Below are 18,678 nucleotides of genomic sequence, written 5' to 3'. Positions count from 1 at the left end.
TAAAGCTGCATTTTGTTGTCAGGTTACCATTTATAGTCCTTTCTCGATGGTCAAATATGTTTTGGTTTCTGTCCCCCATTTAGTCTCAAAGAAGACGGAGCAGGAACCCCCTATGACAAGGAATCAACAGCCATTATAAAGCTGAATAATACCACAGTTCTTTATTTAAAAGAGGTGACAAAGTTCCTGGCTCTGGTGTGCTTTGTCAGAGAGGAAAGCTTTGAAAGAAAAGGTAATTTGTGTGTGTGTGATTTACATGAAGTGCTTCCATTCAGACTAATGCCGTCTTTACTGCCTGTTGAATGTGGATAGGGAGCAGCGTGCCTCTTGAAGTTTGCAGAATTGAGTCACAGGCCCCGTGACCAGCCAACTTTGGGGATCCGTGAACCAGCCTGCCCTCTAGTGAAAGCTGCTGTGAGGTGGAAGGGAAGCAACCGTCCATCCAGGGGCCTCAGCTTTCCTGCGGGTGCAGCTAGCTGGGGCGCTGCTGTTCTGTAAAGTTTCTTATCAGGAGGGGCCCCAGCCTACAGGGAGGGCGATGGCCCCCCTCTTGGGCCACACCTCTAGAAGGTTTTAGAGACATGTGACCACTTGTGTTCCCATGTGAAGGAGGGGACTCATATAACATTGAAGCTAGATGGTATTTAGCTTGTGTTCAGCCTCTGTATAGTCTTTAGTCCTCAAAACACAGGGGTGGCACCATGATTCTGAAAACAGAAGACATGAATACGCTTAATAATACCCCCAGATATCTTTTTTTAAAAAAAAATATTTTATTGATTTCTTACAGAGAGGAAGGGAGAGGGACAGAGAGCTAGAAACATCGATGAGAGAGAAACATCGATCAGCTGCCTCCTGCACACCCCTCACTGGGGATGTGCCTGCAACCAAGGTACATGCCCCTGACCGGAATCGAACTAAACTTCTGAAATGTGCTTTATTTCTCCTCTCCTTCCTCCCGTCCTCCCTTTCATCTTTCCTTTCTCTCTTCCTTCATCTACGACTACAGCCCCCAAACCATCTAGGATGATGGCAGTTTCTAACAGAAATAATTTTGAACCAATTTTGGATTTCCAAAAAACTTCTAAGAACTGTACGTAGTTTACATATACTTCCCACCCAGCTTCCCCAAATGTTAACATCTTACATACTATAGCACAGTTTTCAAAACTAGGGAATTGACGTCAGTATAATGCTTCAGACCCTGTGCAGAGTTCACCAGTTTTTCCAAAAATACCTGTTTTCTGTTTCAGGATCCAAAATTGATTTAGTTGCTATTTCTCCTGGTCTCCTCCTATCTGTGGCACTTCATCTTTCATGGTCTTGACACTTTTGAAGAATACTGATCAATTATTTTGTAGAATGTCCCTCAAATTGGGTTGGTCTCAGATTTTCACACAGTTGGAATTAGACAATGCACTTTGGAAAGAACACCACACAGGCCTGGCCAAGGGTTGAATGTTGACCTATGAACCAGGGATCACGGTTCCATTCCCAGTCAGGGCACATACCTGGGTTTCGGGCTCTTGATCCCCAGTGGGGGTGCTGGAGGAGGCAGCCAATTGATGATTCTCTCTCATCATTGATGTTTCTCTCTCACCCTCTCCCTTCCTCTCTGAAATCAATAAATGTATAGAACAGAAATGATGTGTGTCTTTCTCTGTGCATATCAAGTGGTTGATGATGTTTGTATGTCTTGTTGCTGGTGATGACTTAGCTAAGATGGTATCTGCCAGTTTTTCCACTGGAAATTCCCTACCTGTCCCTTTGTCATTAATATAAGCTTTCAAACTATGCAAGTCCTGTTTCCTCTCACACTCTTGCCTATTAATATAACCTTCATTTATGCTTGTGGAAGTAAATTTAAGCAGGAGTTCATCATTTCGATCTTTTAATAAGTTACCTAGGTGGGATTGTCACTGTGGATAGGCAGACCTTGTAAACGTACTAAACTAAATAGAAACGTATGTGTTAGTTCATGGTATAACTAAACAATGTAAATAAATAGTCAGACTGGGTATAACCCCATCAGGTTACACTTACATGCTTTTTTAGGGTGACCAACCATCTCTATTTGTCGTGGGACAGTAGACCTTCAGTGAAACTGGGCAAACCAGATGAGGTTTTATCTATTATGCAGCTGTCTTTAAAAGAAACTTAGGCTTCTAAATGCATGGAGTAGTTTGATTTATTGTGTTGCTTGAATTTCATATAGCTGATTCCTGTTGGTGCTTAAATCAACACTTGGTGATAGCTTTTCTCCACGTTTGTCTTCATCTGAGTTTCCATCAATGATCCCTGTAACTGCTTTGGCAGAGGAGCTAGAACTGGAAGCAGAAGCGGGACTCTCCGCCCTAGATGCACATTGTAGGCACCTTGGGGTGGGAGGTGGTTAAAAACTACGGACATCTGGGTCCTCCTCCAGGTAATTAGAATAGAATTCCTGGGACGGGGGCCTGAGGTTGGTTAATATTTTTGAACTTCCTTGGGTGTTTTTAATGCCCAGCTAGGGTGAGAACAGCTGAACCAGAGAAGGGTGTGGGACCATCCTACAATTGTGTGAAGATAGTCCTTATTCTGTTCATGTCTCTCTTGTATTTTCAAGGAAAGGGTTGAAATAAGTAGCACACTTTTTTTCTGAGTGTTTACTTCCTTAAAACACCTTAGCTGTGATTTTTTTTTTTTTTTACCATTTTACTTTTAAAACTTCAAATGCAGCAAGATTACTGTTTTTAAAATTTTTATACATTAAAAATGTGAAAAGATGGCTAAGTTAAGATTTGTCCAAAACTATCCTTAGGATGTCTCTGCAGTGTCCCATGTTGAGTGTTGGATTCACTCACCCCATTGAAGCAGTCAAGCTAAGCTTTCTTCCTAAGGCAGTTAGTTGCACATATGATAGACAGAGAATTGTAAAGTTGTTCTGACAACTCATTTCCAAATTCCCACTAAGTAACATCACTTCTTTGCGCTTTGTTTCTCATTTCTGCCTTATTCTGCTTTGTTTCTTACTTCTGCCTTATTGCCTCATTGTTGCTGTGTTGTTGTTTTTTGCTTTTAAAAAAAACTGGATGCGTGGCCACTGCAGAAGCACCAGAGGGCGCTGCTCGGAAGGTTTCCGCTCTTGAAGCTGAGGTGGTGGTTCCTCTAGTTCAGTGGTCGGCAAATTCGTTAGTCAACAGAGCCAAAAACCAACACTACAACAATTGAAATTCCCATTAAAAAATCTTTATTGTTCAAAGTATTATTCATTTTAAACTTGCATGATATTGAAGAACTGAGTGTGTCATTGGTTGTTGAATTCCTGAGCTTGAGTTGACCTGAGGTGGCTGCTTTCACTCAACTAATAAAACCAGGGATTGTGCTTTCCCCAGGATTTATGACCATAGTTTAAATATAATGTACATCCAATAAATATTGATTACTTGATTGATACCATGGCTTTGTTATCTCAGCCACACTCCAAGTCATTGTCTCCCTCCACATAGAGTCAATTTAATAATGTCTTTTAGGGAAAAGTAATAAGTATTTCATTGAAGATATAACTTTATTGTGAAAAACTTTTAATTCTGAAAGGTCAAAAAAATGTGTTCACTTGGTTCTTCAAATGTTTTGGGTCATAGACACCTTTGAAAAATCTGGTATATACTCTGGAAACTTTTCTTAGTGAAAAATATACATTCACAAGATCTTGCCTGCGATTCCCTGGGATCAGATTCAGTCTTTGGATCTTACGTTAAGGCCGCTTCTCTACTGCCCCCTACTGGTTAATCCTCGTCATGGTCGACATGAAAAGATGGATATTTCTTTCTAAGTGACATTTCTAAGAATTTTTTGTTTTTTCTCCAGGGCTTATTGACTATAATTTTCATTGCTTCCGGAAGGCCATCCATGAAGTTTTTGAGGTGAGAATGAAAGTGGTGAAATCGAGAAAGGTTCAGAATCAACTGCAGAAGAAAAAAGGAACCACCCCCAATGGGACCCCTCGAGTGCTGCTGTAGGTGAGGTTTCAGGAACATCTTTTGAAATCAGACCTTTCATTGAGGCTGCTGCACTGTGCTGCACGAAAGAAGGAGGAAGAAGGAGATTGGGACACGTAACATAAATTTGTTGTAAAAAAAAAAAAATCCCCTGACGCTTTTGATCTTTTCTTTTTTAAATAAAGCAAGCACTTTGAAGCAAAAACTTGTATACTAATAATGAAGTTAAATCCACTGTAATTTCATGACATAAATGTACACTTTTATGGTCTGTCGTCAGAAAAATCCTGTGTGAGAACTGCCAGGAACTGTATATATTATGCACTTTTTCATTGAACTAAACTTTGATAAAACAACTTTTCTAAGCTTTTTCTGTACTTGGTGTGAAGGACATGCATACTGTAGTTCTTTAGCTATGGCAATCAGAAATTAACAAAAAAGTAATGCATTAGCAATGACTTTTTATAAACTTTGGAATCTTTGCTACCAGTTGGAGGGAAAAAAATCATTTTTCAGTGGAGATGGTACAGATTGGGGCAGCAAGCTATAGGAGCAATAAGAACTGTCCCTTCTTTATAACTAATGTAAACAGGAATTTTGATGAATAACATTAGCACCAAACTTACCTAAAACTTTCTATAGCTGTGGCAGTGCTTCCCGACTCAACAGTTTTTACAAAGCTCTTTACCTCAACACACATCTCTATAATCATTTTATACAGAGAGGTGGGTTTTTGTTTTTGTTTTTTGCTGTATTACTGTTCTTTACTACCTTTGGGACCAGATTTCCAAAATGGTGCCGATCACTGGAGACAAATAGGAATGTCATTGAATTTGCAGGGACTCGGGAGGCTTTTTGTACCTGCCACCCAGGCTAGAGTGACATCAGAGGACACGTGGTTTCCCAAATGTAGGTGACTGACAACTGCAGATATAAAAATAGATAATACAACTCCGTACGTTTGGCCCCTGTGAGATGGGCCTGTTATTGTGCAACATTTGAAATGTTTATTTAGGACCAGCTATTTTTATTGCTGCATGATCACAGAGAATGTCTCGGATCTCTGCCACAGAGTGGACTCCTGTTGGGCACGTTGGTCACCTCTGTAATTTGTGAACATTACTCACAGTATCCCTCATAGACTCTGCCTGCTCCTATCTTATGGCTTAACTAGAGCTCAGCTTGCCAGCAGTATGCCTGCACAGCTGAAAAGCCCTGGAGATCAGGGGGAAGGGGCTGGCCAGAGGAGACATTACAGTTAGCTATGTATTTGTTTCTGTGAAATTCTCTCACTTACGTTTACTTTAGACTAATAGCAAGTTAAGAGATTCCTAAACCTTCCCCACCCCGCACCCCAAACCATTCCAAGTAGATAATTCTAGGTCCATCCCAAGGGCTGGTGCCTAAGGCATGCTTGTGGGTGTTAGAAGACAATATTCTTTTCTTTTAGTGGAGGCTCGGAGGGATATCAAAGCTGCTCCTAGCAAAATGTACCAAGTTCCTAGAGCAACTTGTCCTTGAAATTATTCCACTTCTACCTGTGACTTCTTTCTATCCTCTCTCCTTCCTCTCCTCAAGTCCTGTTCCTTTGAGGCTGGTAGCTACTGCTTAAAATGGTAGCGGTCTGGGTTTCAGGTATGAGCCCTCCCAAGAGGCTGTGCATTTTGGAAGAAAACTTCTAAAAATCATGAAGGAGCGCCAACTCCCTTCCTCATAAATTTTGCTCTAGAAACCTGGGTGAGTAGTATCCTGGGGTTCTGAGGAAGTGTTTTCTCTAATTTCCAGACCTATATCCTGTTGGACCTTGGCCAACAGGCCTGGTATACTATAGGTGGGTTATTCTTATAAATCTAATTCTCTCATTTTTATAATGTTTCTTTTTGAGTAAACAACAAAGAATTGCTTTTCTAATGTGACTTTATCCTCAAGACAGAGACATTTGCCTATCTGACAAATCACACATTACTTAGGTATATACGTATATTATTGTAACCAAGAGGAGCTTCCATTTTTGAGCTGGATATATGATGTTTTGTTTTGTTTTTTTAATATGTTTTAATTGATTTTTAGGGAGAGAGAAAGGAAAAGGGATAGAGAGATAGAAACATCATTGAAAGAGAAACATCATCGATCAGCTGCCTCTTGGATGCCCCTTACTGTGGATCGAGCCAGCAACCCAGACATGTGCCCTGACCGGGAATTGAACCAGTGACCTCTTGATTTGTGGGTTGACATTCAACCACTGAGCCTCACCAGTCAAGCTATGGTATTTATTTTGTTATTAAAATGTGCCTTAAGAGCCTATTACTTCAAGAGCAAATGATTCTTTGGGGAAAAGGCAAAATTAATGCTATGGCATAAGGGCCCAAGTTCATGGTACTAAGTGCATTCACACACTAATATATAAATGACTGCCTCAAATCTGTAAGCATGGCAATGACCTCTTATTTAAAGAGAGATGTAGGAATTATGTCTAAACCTTCAATTTTTGAAGTCTGTGCTATTGAAATTACAAAATCTCTCAATTCCTTTTGCATTTTTATTGATTTCAGAGAGGAAAGGAGAGAGAAAGAGAGATAGAAATATCAATGATGAGAGAGAATCATTGACCAGCTGCCTCCTGCATGCCCCCTACTGGGGATCAAGCCTGCAACCCAGACATGTGCCCTTGGCCAGAATCAAACCTGGAGCCCTTCACTCCGAAGGCTGATGCTCTATCCATTGAGCCAAACCAGCTAGGACTTGCATTTTATTTTTGATATGGGACTTAGCTTACTGTGATGTCTATGGCCACTTTTAGGTCACAAATCCAATGTTATAAATACAAAGCCCAAACACATGGCTACAGTGACTGCTCTGGAACATTTTTGCTCATTTTCAAAGGTTGACAACTTGACATATAGGTTTTTAGGGCAGTTAGAACTTCTATGTGGAGGTGAGACTCTGTGAATTACCTAGCATCTTTGCTTATTTCCAGTTATGCAGATTAGTGTGAATGACCAGGGTAGAATGTTTTTTGAAGGAATATAAATAAATAAAAACTGTTGACATTCATGGACAGTGTTATTTTGTGAACATAATATATTTTGGACCCTTAAATATGACTAAAAACACAGCAATATTGTTATATACGGGTTACATGCTGTTTGAAATGTACTCCAGAAAAACAGCCAACTGTCTTGATTATTAAAGTATGGTATGCATTTAACTTATATGGACTGAGTGTAATTTATAATCAAATATAGTAATAAGTTTTACTTTAAGTGGTAATCATTTGTAACCATTGTTAATCATTGCCTTCACAAATGTTAACCACCAGTTTAAAAGTTTGTGTCATATACTCATGATATGCTAAGCTCTCATTTTAGTTTAAGCATATTCATAACTAATCTTTCAGGGAGCAGAATGGTCTCTTTGGTGAAAAGGAAGTATGGTCTTTCATATTTATGAGGTTGTTTACCATACATGTATATTACTGCTCTATTGGCATTGTTTGTGGAAATGAGGATAAATCACTATGTGTATATTGGATTTGCACTTTTGTTTTTATTATTTTAAACCCTCTTATCTCTTTATACTTTTTTATGGCAATTTGCCTGTTTGGTGATAGATCTATTATTTCAGTAAACTTCAGATATTAATTCTGCTACTCGGGCTCTGATCCCTAGATCTCCGGAAATTCTCTTCTTAACAGTGTACCTTACCGCTCCTTACTTGCTTAGTAAGATTCCACTTTTTAATGACTTGTACAGATCCCCTAAGAGTTCTTAGAGCTAACATTAGATGTTATATCTTATATATGAAATCCTGTTTCTGATGGAAACCTGATCTGAAATAATTACTTTTTTAAGTAATTATTTTTTAAATCAGTAGTGATGTTGAGTTTAGGAGGAAGAATACATTGTCCTTAACAGAATTATTTAATAGTACTAGATATTGAGTATACACAGTATACCAAATGCTGCTCTTATGTGTGTTTATGTAACTTATTCTCATAAACCCAAGAGGTAGGTATCACTCCTATTTTTCAGATGAGGTAACTGAGTCCAAAGAGATGAAATAATTTGGTCAAGATCATATTACTAGTAAGACACAGATCTGGAGTCGGACTCAAGAGTCCTCTGAGCTATTCCTCTAAGCAGCCTTATCAAATGTCCCCTTAAATGCCTTCCTTTCACAAATATGAAAAGGGGGATTTGATGTGTAGGATTTATAGTTTGGGTTTGTGAAGGCTGAGGTGCTGAGATATGTAAAATGCCTTTCCTTACAGGAGAATCAATAGGACCAGTCTTCTCAATGTGCTTCACTCAGAGAAGAAAGTCAACAAATACCATGTTAGTTTCCTCCCTAATCCAGTTAGTAACTAGTGCCCAAAATAATATTAACAGAGTATTTAAATATCAGAAGAAAATTTAAATATATTTTACAGCCATTGGTTTTCTAAAAAAATCAAGAATGAATAAGCTGTTGATCTCAGCTGTACTCAGCCTTTGCTTTGAGTTTTTAATATATGTAACAATAACATAGAAAATAAAATACTTACCTGGGTTAAAATTCAAAAAGATACATTTCGATCCTCATCCTTCAGACCTATATTTAAAATTGCTACTGACATGCTTCTGCTGGACTCTTCTGTAAAAGGACCCTCAGATCTAACATCCAGAATTGAGCTGGCCTCTTCCTTGCTAAATCTGTGATGCGTGACTATCCTCCCCTGAGTCTCTGCTGGAAATGCGCTCCTCTTTCTTGACTTTCCTTCCTGCTCACCTCCTCCACTCAATCACCTACTTCTTTCAGTTCAGGCTTACAAACCTCCATTGAATCTCTTCTCTCCATCTCTTCTGCCACTATCCTGTTTAGACCACCATCACCTCTTATTTGATTCTTAGTAGCTTCTCAACAGTGTCACTCTGCCTCACCCACCCATCCATTCCATTCTCTATACAAGATGCAGAATGACCTTTCTAAACCACCACAATTCTGACCATAGCGCTTGCTTACACCCTGTAAAACCCTGTCTCCCCAGTCCATATCTCCCTGTCCAGCCTTGCTTCCCCTTCCCTTCACAGAGCTGGACCAGCATGCCCACACAGTGTGGTAAACAAGAGGATCCATGAATTGTGGTTCCTTTGTCGGTCATTTTCTGAGGGAAATCATAATTTTCTTTCATTCAACAGTTATTGGTAGGACAGCTGTTATATGCCAGACGTTGTACTTAGTAAAATAGCTAAAAGACAGATACTGGAGATGGAAGGATTTTAATATGTAAAAATAACAAAATGAACTACTTTAATTTTATATAGGCCCTTATAGTCTTCACAACAGCTCTATAAGGCTTAAGGAGTAAAGACCATGGAGAGCTAGAACTAGCATCTGAGAAGTTGAGTTCTTCAACCAGTAGCAGATCAATAGCTATATTTAATATTGTAATTTACAATAAGACTACACTATAAGAAGTAAATTGAGGAAGTGAAAATGTTTATTGTAGAGCCTTCCCTTATAATTAAAGAGAGAGGTAAATTATGTTAAAAGTGTGGATACACACACAGAGAGCACGTTGTGCCAATTTCATTTTCAAAACTTATGGTACTCCAACTCAAGCTCACAAGTTACACCTTTGCCACAGCCTTAGTAGAAAGTGTGAGCTTTAAGTGTTAGTTATTTTAATCCTCACTTAATATTTTTAAAATATATATATTTTATTGATTTTTTTTACAGAGAGGAAGGGAGAGGCATAGAGAGTTAGAAACATCAATGAGAGAGAAACATTAATTAGCTGCCTCCTGAACACTCCCTACTGGGGATGTGCCCACAATCAAGGTACATCCCCTTTACTGGAATTAAACCTGGGATCCTTCAGTCCACAGGTCAATACTCTATCAACTGAGCCAAACCAGTTAGGGCAAGGATTTTTATTTTTTATTTTTTATTGCTTTTTAGAAAGTGTGGAAGGGAAAGGGAGAGACAGAGAGAAACACCGATGTGAGAGAAACACATTGATTAGTTGCCTCTGGCATGCCGCTGGGAGCCTGCAACCAAGGTACGTATCTTTGACTGGACTCAAACCCGGGACTCTTCAGTCTGTAGGCCAACATTGAGCAAAACTGGCTAGGACAAAATGTTAGTTATTTTAATGTTCATACTTTAACTTAATACGTATTCTCAGAATTAGATTTAATTAAAGGTTTATTTTACTGTTACTCCTCTTTTCAGTCTCTTTTGTCCCAGGGAACTATGAGTGCTGCTTAAGGAAAAGGTTTTTGTCCTCTTACTATGTTGACATGAGGAACCACAGAAGATGTGAGAAGAATCAGATTTCATTACCTTCTATACCCACTTGGTGTTCTAAGAATTTACAATGTTACCTGATCCTAAGAATCATCTTGGATGCTTAAAAATGCAAATTCCTAACTACCCCAGTCTTCTTGAATCAGAATCTCTGGGCAGAGGTCTGGGAATCTGTATTTAAATGAGCACGCTAGGCAATTCTTATAATGTGGGAGACATTATTTGGCCTGTAGTTGTTAAAAGGGACGATAAGGACAGATGGTGTGGACTAGGAATGGAGTCATCCTTCCTCCTCTCCTCGGTGAACACACACAACCTTTCCAACTTGATTATGTAGCTTTTAACATTGGCATTATCTAATCTACAATTTTATGGATGTAAACTAAATTATTAAAAAGTATATTTAGACCATTTACTAATTTATATATTTAAATGCTTATTCACATTTAATATCACAAATTATACAAAATGGTATTGGTTTAGAAAACTTGCTTTTTCCACACTCCAATCATTCAAATCCTCTCAGGCATCTTCTATAGCAGGGTTTATTTTTTTAAAATCATCATTGGAACAACACTGTGAGTCACCTAACAGTTCCCCTCTAGTTATTTAATATAGAACATGCTTTAAATTGAGTAAGATGCTGTCGGTGGCGATTTTACTGCGTCTTGAGAACCCTTTGTTAAGCATTATGATAGATTTCTCCTCTGCATATTTGTAATTTCCACAAATAAGTACTTCTTGTATTCCTCCTTTCAGTGACCTTTTAAAAAGCCAACTAATAATAATCTCCAGTGCTTGTTCTCCAAGGTCATACCCTCAGGAATAATTAAATGCCTTCACCCATCCCCCGGATTTCATTATGTGACCCTTATAAGACAGAAAACTTCCAGTGCTTGAGGTACCTTAAGTGTTGTCTTCCTGGGAAGCATTTTGTTCAAACAGCACAAAATAAGGACAAAAAAATAAAGCAGCTCTTTCTCCTCCCCTCCCCCCCCCTCCGAAGAATGATATATTTGGAGAAAGTCTGCTCTCTATTCTGGCATGTAAGGTGTATATTTCCATTTAAGAACATCTGCACCTCAACCCAACCTCAACTTCCGGGGAAGTTAGACCGCCTCACCTATTTTCTCACAAGATGCTAGAAGGCAGATGGAGTGGCATACATCCACCTTTTGGGTTATTTTGTGCTAAAAGAATACGTTGTAGGGAAGTCCAGGACTGCTTTTTTTAGAAGTGGATGAGTTGGCTATTATTTAAAGTTTGCTTGTATTATAAAGTGGGTTTTAAGGGGGAGCAGCAGTAGGACTGTTTGTTCTAAAGACATTAATAATATTGCCAAAATGTCCTGTGGCTACAAAATCACTCTGAGAAGTTCCATTATGTATGTGTGCCCTGAGCAGTCTCTGTACGCTGAAGAATGTTTCACATATCTATGAAATATTATTTTTTTGGAAGTTTGTGGATGCTATCGTGGTAAATAAAATACAAACGTGTTTTACGAATATTGAACTCTTACTAGTTTTTTGTTGTTGTTGTTTTGTTTTGTTTTGTTTTTTTGTCATTTTGCATTTTCCTTTCCAATGGATAGAAACTGAAACTACTTTGAAGATAGGGAACAGTTCTAAGCTATTCAAGCTAGTTAGTAGGTGACCAAGTTTCATCAATCAGAAATGGACAAAAAGAGCCCAGAGAATGACAGATTCCCCAAGATATGGAGACACAAGAGAGAGAGAGAGAGAGAGAGAGAGAGAGAGAGAGAGAGAGAGAGAGAGAGAGACAGAGAGAAAGCAGAAGATACAGCTGTGCCCAAGCTATCTGCTGGCACATCACAAAGGACCTGTTCTTTCACCGATGAGCAGCCCAGTTTCATCTTAGTTGCAGGTGTTTCCTTCAGGGCTAAATTTAGAAATTGAAATATCTCTTATCAACCTCACCAGTTCATCAGAACTAAGGAGTAAGAAGTATGAGCTGTAAATTTTGTTGCTAATTTTAAAATGCCTTTATTATTATAAAAAAGACAGAGAAAGAAATGTAAGCCATGCAAATGAACCAAACCACAATACAAAGTAGGTCTCTTGTTCCTCATCCCTAATACCAAGAGCTGTAATTTGAGCAGGAGAGGGGAGATGTCAGATAATTCAAAGCTGTGGTAGCAAATAGGGTCTCCTAAGAAAATACATACTTTTTTTTTTAGAAAACCGCAGTAAAAATTATTTTAAATAATGTTGCAAACAACCATTTACAACTGCATGTACGATAGAAAGTCTCCTGTGCTTATTAATTGGGCGGGGGGGGGGGGAGACTTTTAAAATGAGGTATCTGGTGTAAGACACCTACTAAACAAATATTGTAAGCACTCCACTTGGTTTCAAATAGACTCACTTGATATCTCTCAATAATGTTTTTTCTTTCTTTCTGAAATGCAGTTTTAGAAATTGTTAAAATAGAGCACGCAGATAAGGCATATCTTGACCATTGAACCTGAAAAGGGAAATATGAAGTCATTTTCTCTCCTGTCTCTCTCAGCCGGCCACCAGTTGGTAAGCAAAAGCATAGCGATTAGACCTGCCATGTTGCAAGGTGGGGCACACTAAACTAAGGTTTCCTTCCTGTATGACATTTTTGTTAAAGTACCAAGAGTTTAAACTTGTGCTGCTGATAAGAACCAACATCTCCTAACATAAATACCAACTACATTCCCCTGGGAAAATTAGTCCCATTTTTCTTAACCTACCAAAGGGGAAATCCTGGGTGGGAGGGAGAAACAAAAGAAAAACAAACAATATATTTTTTTTTTTTTTTAATGAAAAAACAAACACACACACACACACACACACACACACACACACACACACAAAAACTCTATTACAAATATTCAGAGGCATTAATAAAAGTACATGATAAAGCCCATCTTTCCAGGCTGTTTTCATTTTGAATTAGGCACTAGGAAGACATTGGTGTAAAATTAGTCAATTTGTGTCATCAGTCTAAGCGATGACAGCACTGCTACTTGCAGAACAAGTCCTGCAGTGTGAACAGAGACTGCCAAGGCGGAGCTATTTATGTCCGGGGAAATATGTGGAGCCGGAGGCCTTAAAGAAGTTTGTGTTGTACATATTCCACCCAGCGTGTTTCTCCATAAACATTCCCCCCCACTTTTACTTACTTTCCAATGTTTAAATCCTTATAACAGGGATGCAGTATGTTACATGGATGTAGCAGGGAGGTTGCCTGGGAATTTGGCACGAGCTATACCAGTTTCCATGAGCACGAGTTGCCCTGCCCAGATGACTGTGGTTTTGTCTGGTGGGCCTCCAGGAGTCAGTGTGTTATGCTTTGCTTTGCACACATAAACACATCTCTTGCCCAGATGGAATTCAGTTTCATCTCGGGCATAAACACTTTCAGTTTTAAAAAGAGATGTGTGCTCCCTCTGGTTCCAGAGACCCCGCTTACAGCCGGTAAAAACGTGTCCTTTGACCACAGCCTTCCACACACACTTGTCATTAGAGAAGCTCTGTTCCCAGGTCTCCACTGCTCCAAGATGGCAAGAAAGAGCTCTTCTGAAACTTTTAAACTCAACCATGCCTGGGCTTTATCTCTCCCTCACCATCACAAACAGATCCTATCATCCACCACATTCTTTACTTTGAAAGGAGCCAACCATTTTGCCAATGGTTTGTGTCTTAAATTCAGCCAATCCCAGTTAACCTAACCAGAATCCTTCACTTACATTAAGAGGGCCAGATTGAGAAGGAGCCTTGATAAGCCCTGCCTTTCTTTGTTTTCTTTTAGTTTAAGACTCTTTCTTGGTTTACACCAGATATTTTTAGTATAAAAAAGTATATGCGCCCTGACTGGTTTGGCTCAGTGGATAGAGCGTCAGCCTGTGGACTGAAGGGTCCCGGGTTCGATTCTGGTCAAGGGCATGTACCTTGGTTGTAGGCACATCCCTAGAGGGGGTTGTGCAGGAGGCAGAAGATTGGTGTTTCTCTCTCATCAATGTTTCTAACTCTCTATCTCTCTCCCTTCCTCTCTGTAAAAAATCAATAAAATATATTTTTAAAAAAGTATATGCAATGGAATTTTAACTGTTCAAATACCTGTGCTTTATAAATAAAGGCTTAAGGTAAATACACTAAAATGTTCTTCATGGCCATTTCTGAGTAGGGGGATTATGGAAATTTGCATTTTGTTCATATTCCAAATATTGGACACAATCATGTATTATTTTGTGACTAAGAAAAAAAATTGAAAAATAAGAAAACTTTTAAGTGATGAAGAATACATCTTAAAGTATGTGGTCCAAGAATAGCTCTGATAATTTCTAAGAAACATACCCTTGTTTTCAAATGGTGGTGTAAAAAAAAAAAAAAAAAAAGTTCTTGCATGACATCCTAATTCATTTTTCCCATAGCAAGAACAATGCAGATTTCAGAGTTGGAAGACCTGGACTTTTTCAGTCAGGATTCTTCTACTTTCTAGATAAATAAGCCTTAAATAAGTCAATGAAACCTGGAGGACCACTGTAAAATAAATTTCAAAGTATTCAAATCATATCAAGACATAAATGAGAATCTAGAAAAGTTTCATCAATTTGATAAAATAATATGCCAAAGGATAAAAACTTGTAGTTAAAAAAAGACCAGAGAATTTAAGGAAATCGCTTGATTTTTCTGAGATGTCAATTGTCTTCATCTATAAAATGGGTATAATTCATGAGGACTTATAATAACTTTAATACCACAACTAATGGCCAACATTGGATTTTTGCAGCTTGAACTCTGAAGCTGCTTATGAGGTACAACTTTACCCTTTTCGACTACAAACCTACCTGCAGAGCAAGCAGCCCTCCTGTGCTGACTCCACTATTTGGTAATTGTACCTTCTGTGGTTGATAAGCAACACCCCCTGGAACTGCTTAAGCAAAACCTTTGTTCTATGAGTCTGAACTGAAACTAGGATGTTCATAAACACTTAATTATATGCACCCATTGTTTATTAGCATTGAAAGTTCAGTTACCCCCACCAATCAGAAAATGAATGATATAAGTTTATACCTTGTTTTCCTACCAACTCTCTCCTTTTAAAAACCCTCTTCTCTCCCAGCCCCCCAACCCCTGAAGGAATTTTTGGTTCATACCAAGGCCTATTTTCTCTGATTTACAAATCACCCTATATAATAAAAGGCTAGTATGCATATTGTCCCCTGTACTGGGAGTTCAACTGGGAGTTGGACCAGGGGGCGGTGTTGGCTGGCCAACTGCCCATGGCCCCTCCCACTGGTCGGTCCAGCCTGATGGCCCAAATCAAGGCGGGTTGGCTGGATCCCACAAATTCATCCACCGGGTCTCTAGCATATGAATAAAACTCTTAATTTCTTTTGGAATTTTTGTTAACAATCTGTGACACTGCCAAGGCTGTTGTGAAGAATAAGTGAGTTGATGTATGTGTTAGGTAGGAAAATTTTCCTCTATTCTCAAGCTTCTTTCAGCTGGTTTAATAATCAAGTAGACATCAGACTGATTAGCAAGAGAAAAATAACCAAATTTATTATGTACTGGAACTCTGCATACATGACAGAATCACAGATCCCAAATTCACAAGCGGTTTAAAGATAGGAGGAGATCTAGGTATGTAAGATATTCTGAGCTAGGGATGAAGTAATTGGGGGCTTCAAAGTGTCACTGCCGGATAAGAAGAACATATGGTTAGTAAATAAAAGTTTGGTAGGTTCAACTTTCAGGCTATCACTAATAATCTTTTATTATGGGCAGGAGGACCAAAAGAGAAATTGTTAGCTGGAGAGGAGGGACAAGCACAAGTCACATCAGTAATCATCCCACCAGCATCAGAAGCTGAGGACCACCCTATCCCCACCCTCCTTGCCTATCCTATATAAAAAAAAAAAAAAAGGAAAGAAAAAAGGCTAGTCTGCAAATTGACCGTACCCTGAGACACCCACCAGCCAATCATGAGTATGCAAATTAACCCAACAAAGCTGTGGGTTAATTTGCATACGCAGGCGCAGAGTGGCTGGGGGCAGGGTGGCTGCTTGCTGGTGCACCAGCACCAAGCAGCCTGTGTCCTGGGGATAGGCGTCCTCAGGACTCAGGTCACCCTGAACCTGTGGGCTCACACATAGGCCTGGAGAAGCCAGCATCCTGGAACGACCCCTGGCTACTCCGGGCCTATGTACGCAAGCATGGAGCAGCCGGGGGTTCGGGCGGGAACATCTGCAGCATCGCCATGGCAATGTGGCAGATGTTCCTGCCAGGCAGCTGCTTATGCGAGTGCTGGCGCCAAGCATCCCACGTCCAGGGAACAGGCGTCCTGGGGAGCCAGGCCACTCTGAGCTTGTAGGCCTGCGCATAGGCCTGGAGTGGCTGGGGTCCCAGGACGATCCTCCAGCCATTCTGGGCCTATGCGTGCAGGAAGCCAGGGGCGGGGCGTATACATCCCCGACAGCAAGCGAGCAGACAGCAGAGCCCTGCTTGCCCCTGACTCAGGCTGCTAGGGATGAAGTAATTGGGGGCTTCAAAGTGTCACTGCCGGATAAGAGAGCAGACACCAGGGCCTGCAGTGGTGCCAAGCAGGCAGGTTTGCAGAGAGCAGAGAACCACTGGGAGCAGGCCTAAGCTATCAGTAGGACACCCCCCCCCCCAGCACAAATTTAATGCATCGGGCCCCTAGTAATAATAATAAAAGGCTAATATGCAAATAGACCAAACAGCAGAATAACTGGTTGCTATGACATGTGCTGACTACCAGGAGGCATGTGTGGGACATGGCAGGGGGCAGCTGGGGCAGGATGGTGGACTGGTGGGGAGGGGGAACTGGATCAAGGTGAGGCGCTGGTTACTGTCATCGGGGTGAGCCTCTGGTGGTTACTGAAAATTCTTTGCTCCCACAAGCTGTAGTGCTGCCTAGTGCTTGCACCTACTACGGGCACCAGAGCCACCGCTCACACCCACTATCAGTGCCTGGTGCTGGTCCTGGTTGCTCAGCGCCATCAGTGGTGGGTACGAGTGACGAGTGACGGCTATCAGCCCTAATCCCCCTGAGGGCTTCTCCACCTCCCCTTGCTCCTGAGGGGTGATTGGGGCAACAGCCACAGCTTGCACCTGCTGCTGGCACAAGCCCCAATCATTCTTTTCCATCAGCAGGTGGGAATGGGGTTGTCAGTGCATGGGTTGGCAACAGTGGGAGTGGGGCTGCCAACAGTGGGACTGGGGGCCCCTAGTACTATATAATAAAAGCCTAATATGCAAATCAACTGAATGGTGGGACCCCTGATCACTATGATGCACACTGACCACCGGGGGGTAGACGCTCAACACAGGAGCTGCCCACAGCCCGCAGGCTCCAGGCTGCCAGTAGCCCTGCAGAGGGAGGTAACTAGCAGTAGTGGTGGAAGGTGGGGCCAGCAAGATCACCCTATAGATTGGCCCTGATAGCCAGCCAGACCTAGGTACCCTACTTTGTGCATGAATTTCGTGTACTGGGCCTCTAGCGCCTAATAAAAAACTTCCACCTAGAAAAAAAAAAATCATAATAACCTTTATCCCAAAGAGGCATATTTTGAGGTGTCCTATTCTGCCACTCCTCAAAAAGCAAGTTTTCCATCTTTGACAATAAAACTTGCCCGTCCTGATTAACCCTCTTCACCTCACCTAGAATTCTTCCCTTCCCCTCTCCTGCTCTCCACCATCCCAATCCCTCTCCCCCTCCGGTCTTAATTGCTTGCTCCTCTTTTTAGTCTTCAGAACCCAGTCCTCTTCTCCATCCCATTCTCTTTCCACAATAAACCATGAAGGGGATGACCTTTGAGGTGATGCCTTTCTTATTTGTATGCATTCACCCACATTCAATGTAATTATCATAGTTTTATTTTTTTTTTGACAGGTTTTCATTCTTTTTTTTTAAGTGAAAAATGGCACCTAAGCCTATTATCTGAAAATAAACTGCTATAAAAATCCTATCCAGTTCCCTCATCACTGAAATTCCCTACTGAACGGCTTTTTTCACCCCCAACAGCCACTGGATCTAAAAACGAAGCAGCGCTGGGGTACCGGGGGGCCCTCTGCAGCCGGCCCCGCACCCACGCGCGGCGGGTCCGGCCGCGCGGGCGCCTGGGGTCCCCGGATGGGCCCGGCGGAAGGTCGGCCGCCCCGGAGCTGCGGCGACCGGAAGACGAGGGCGTCGCCCGCTCTTGCAGACCCCGGAGCGGCCTTGGCGGGGGCCGGCGGCGGCGGCGGCGGCGACAGAGTGACGGACGGACGGCCGCGCTGACCGGCCGCCACGAAGCCACTGCCACGTCAGGGCCACTTCACAAACCCTGCGGGGCGGGGCGGGGCGGGGCCGCCCGTGGCCAATCCTGACGCTGCCCTCGGCCCGCGCCCGCTTC

At 41.2% G+C, this 18,678-nt stretch overlaps 2 protein-coding genes across 2 annotated transcripts in view; both read left to right on the top strand.

Moving 5' to 3' along the window:
• RRAGD (Ras related GTP binding D) overlaps positions 1 to 4,336 on the top strand; it is a 32,462-nt gene extending 28,126 nt beyond the window's left edge. Inside the window, exons 6-7 of the mRNA XM_084890448.1 lie at positions 84 to 232; positions 3,850 to 4,336. Of these exons, the coding sequence (XP_084746574.1) occupies positions 84 to 232; positions 3,850 to 4,001 (301 nt within the window). The 3' untranslated portion in view covers positions 4,002 to 4,336. The remainder of the gene's footprint in view (positions 1 to 83; positions 233 to 3,849) is intronic.
• Positions 4,337 to 18,522: 14,186 nt separating this feature from the next.
• The window catches only part of SRSF12 (serine and arginine rich splicing factor 12), a 140,226-nt gene continuing 140,070 nt past the window's right edge, over positions 18,523 to 18,678 (top strand). The window contains exon 1 of the mRNA XM_084890452.1: positions 18,523 to 18,536. The gene's annotated coding sequence lies outside the window, so the exon portion shown is untranslated. The remainder of the gene's footprint in view (positions 18,537 to 18,678) is intronic.

This window comes from Pipistrellus hanaki (genome assembly GCF_964339955.1).
Source record: "Pipistrellus hanaki genome assembly, chromosome: 7".
Taxonomy (NCBI): Eukaryota; Metazoa; Chordata; class Mammalia; order Chiroptera; family Vespertilionidae; genus Pipistrellus; species Pipistrellus hanaki.
The sequence above is the reverse complement of the archived record's forward strand: the minus strand, read 5'-3'. Positions and strand labels throughout refer to the sequence as shown.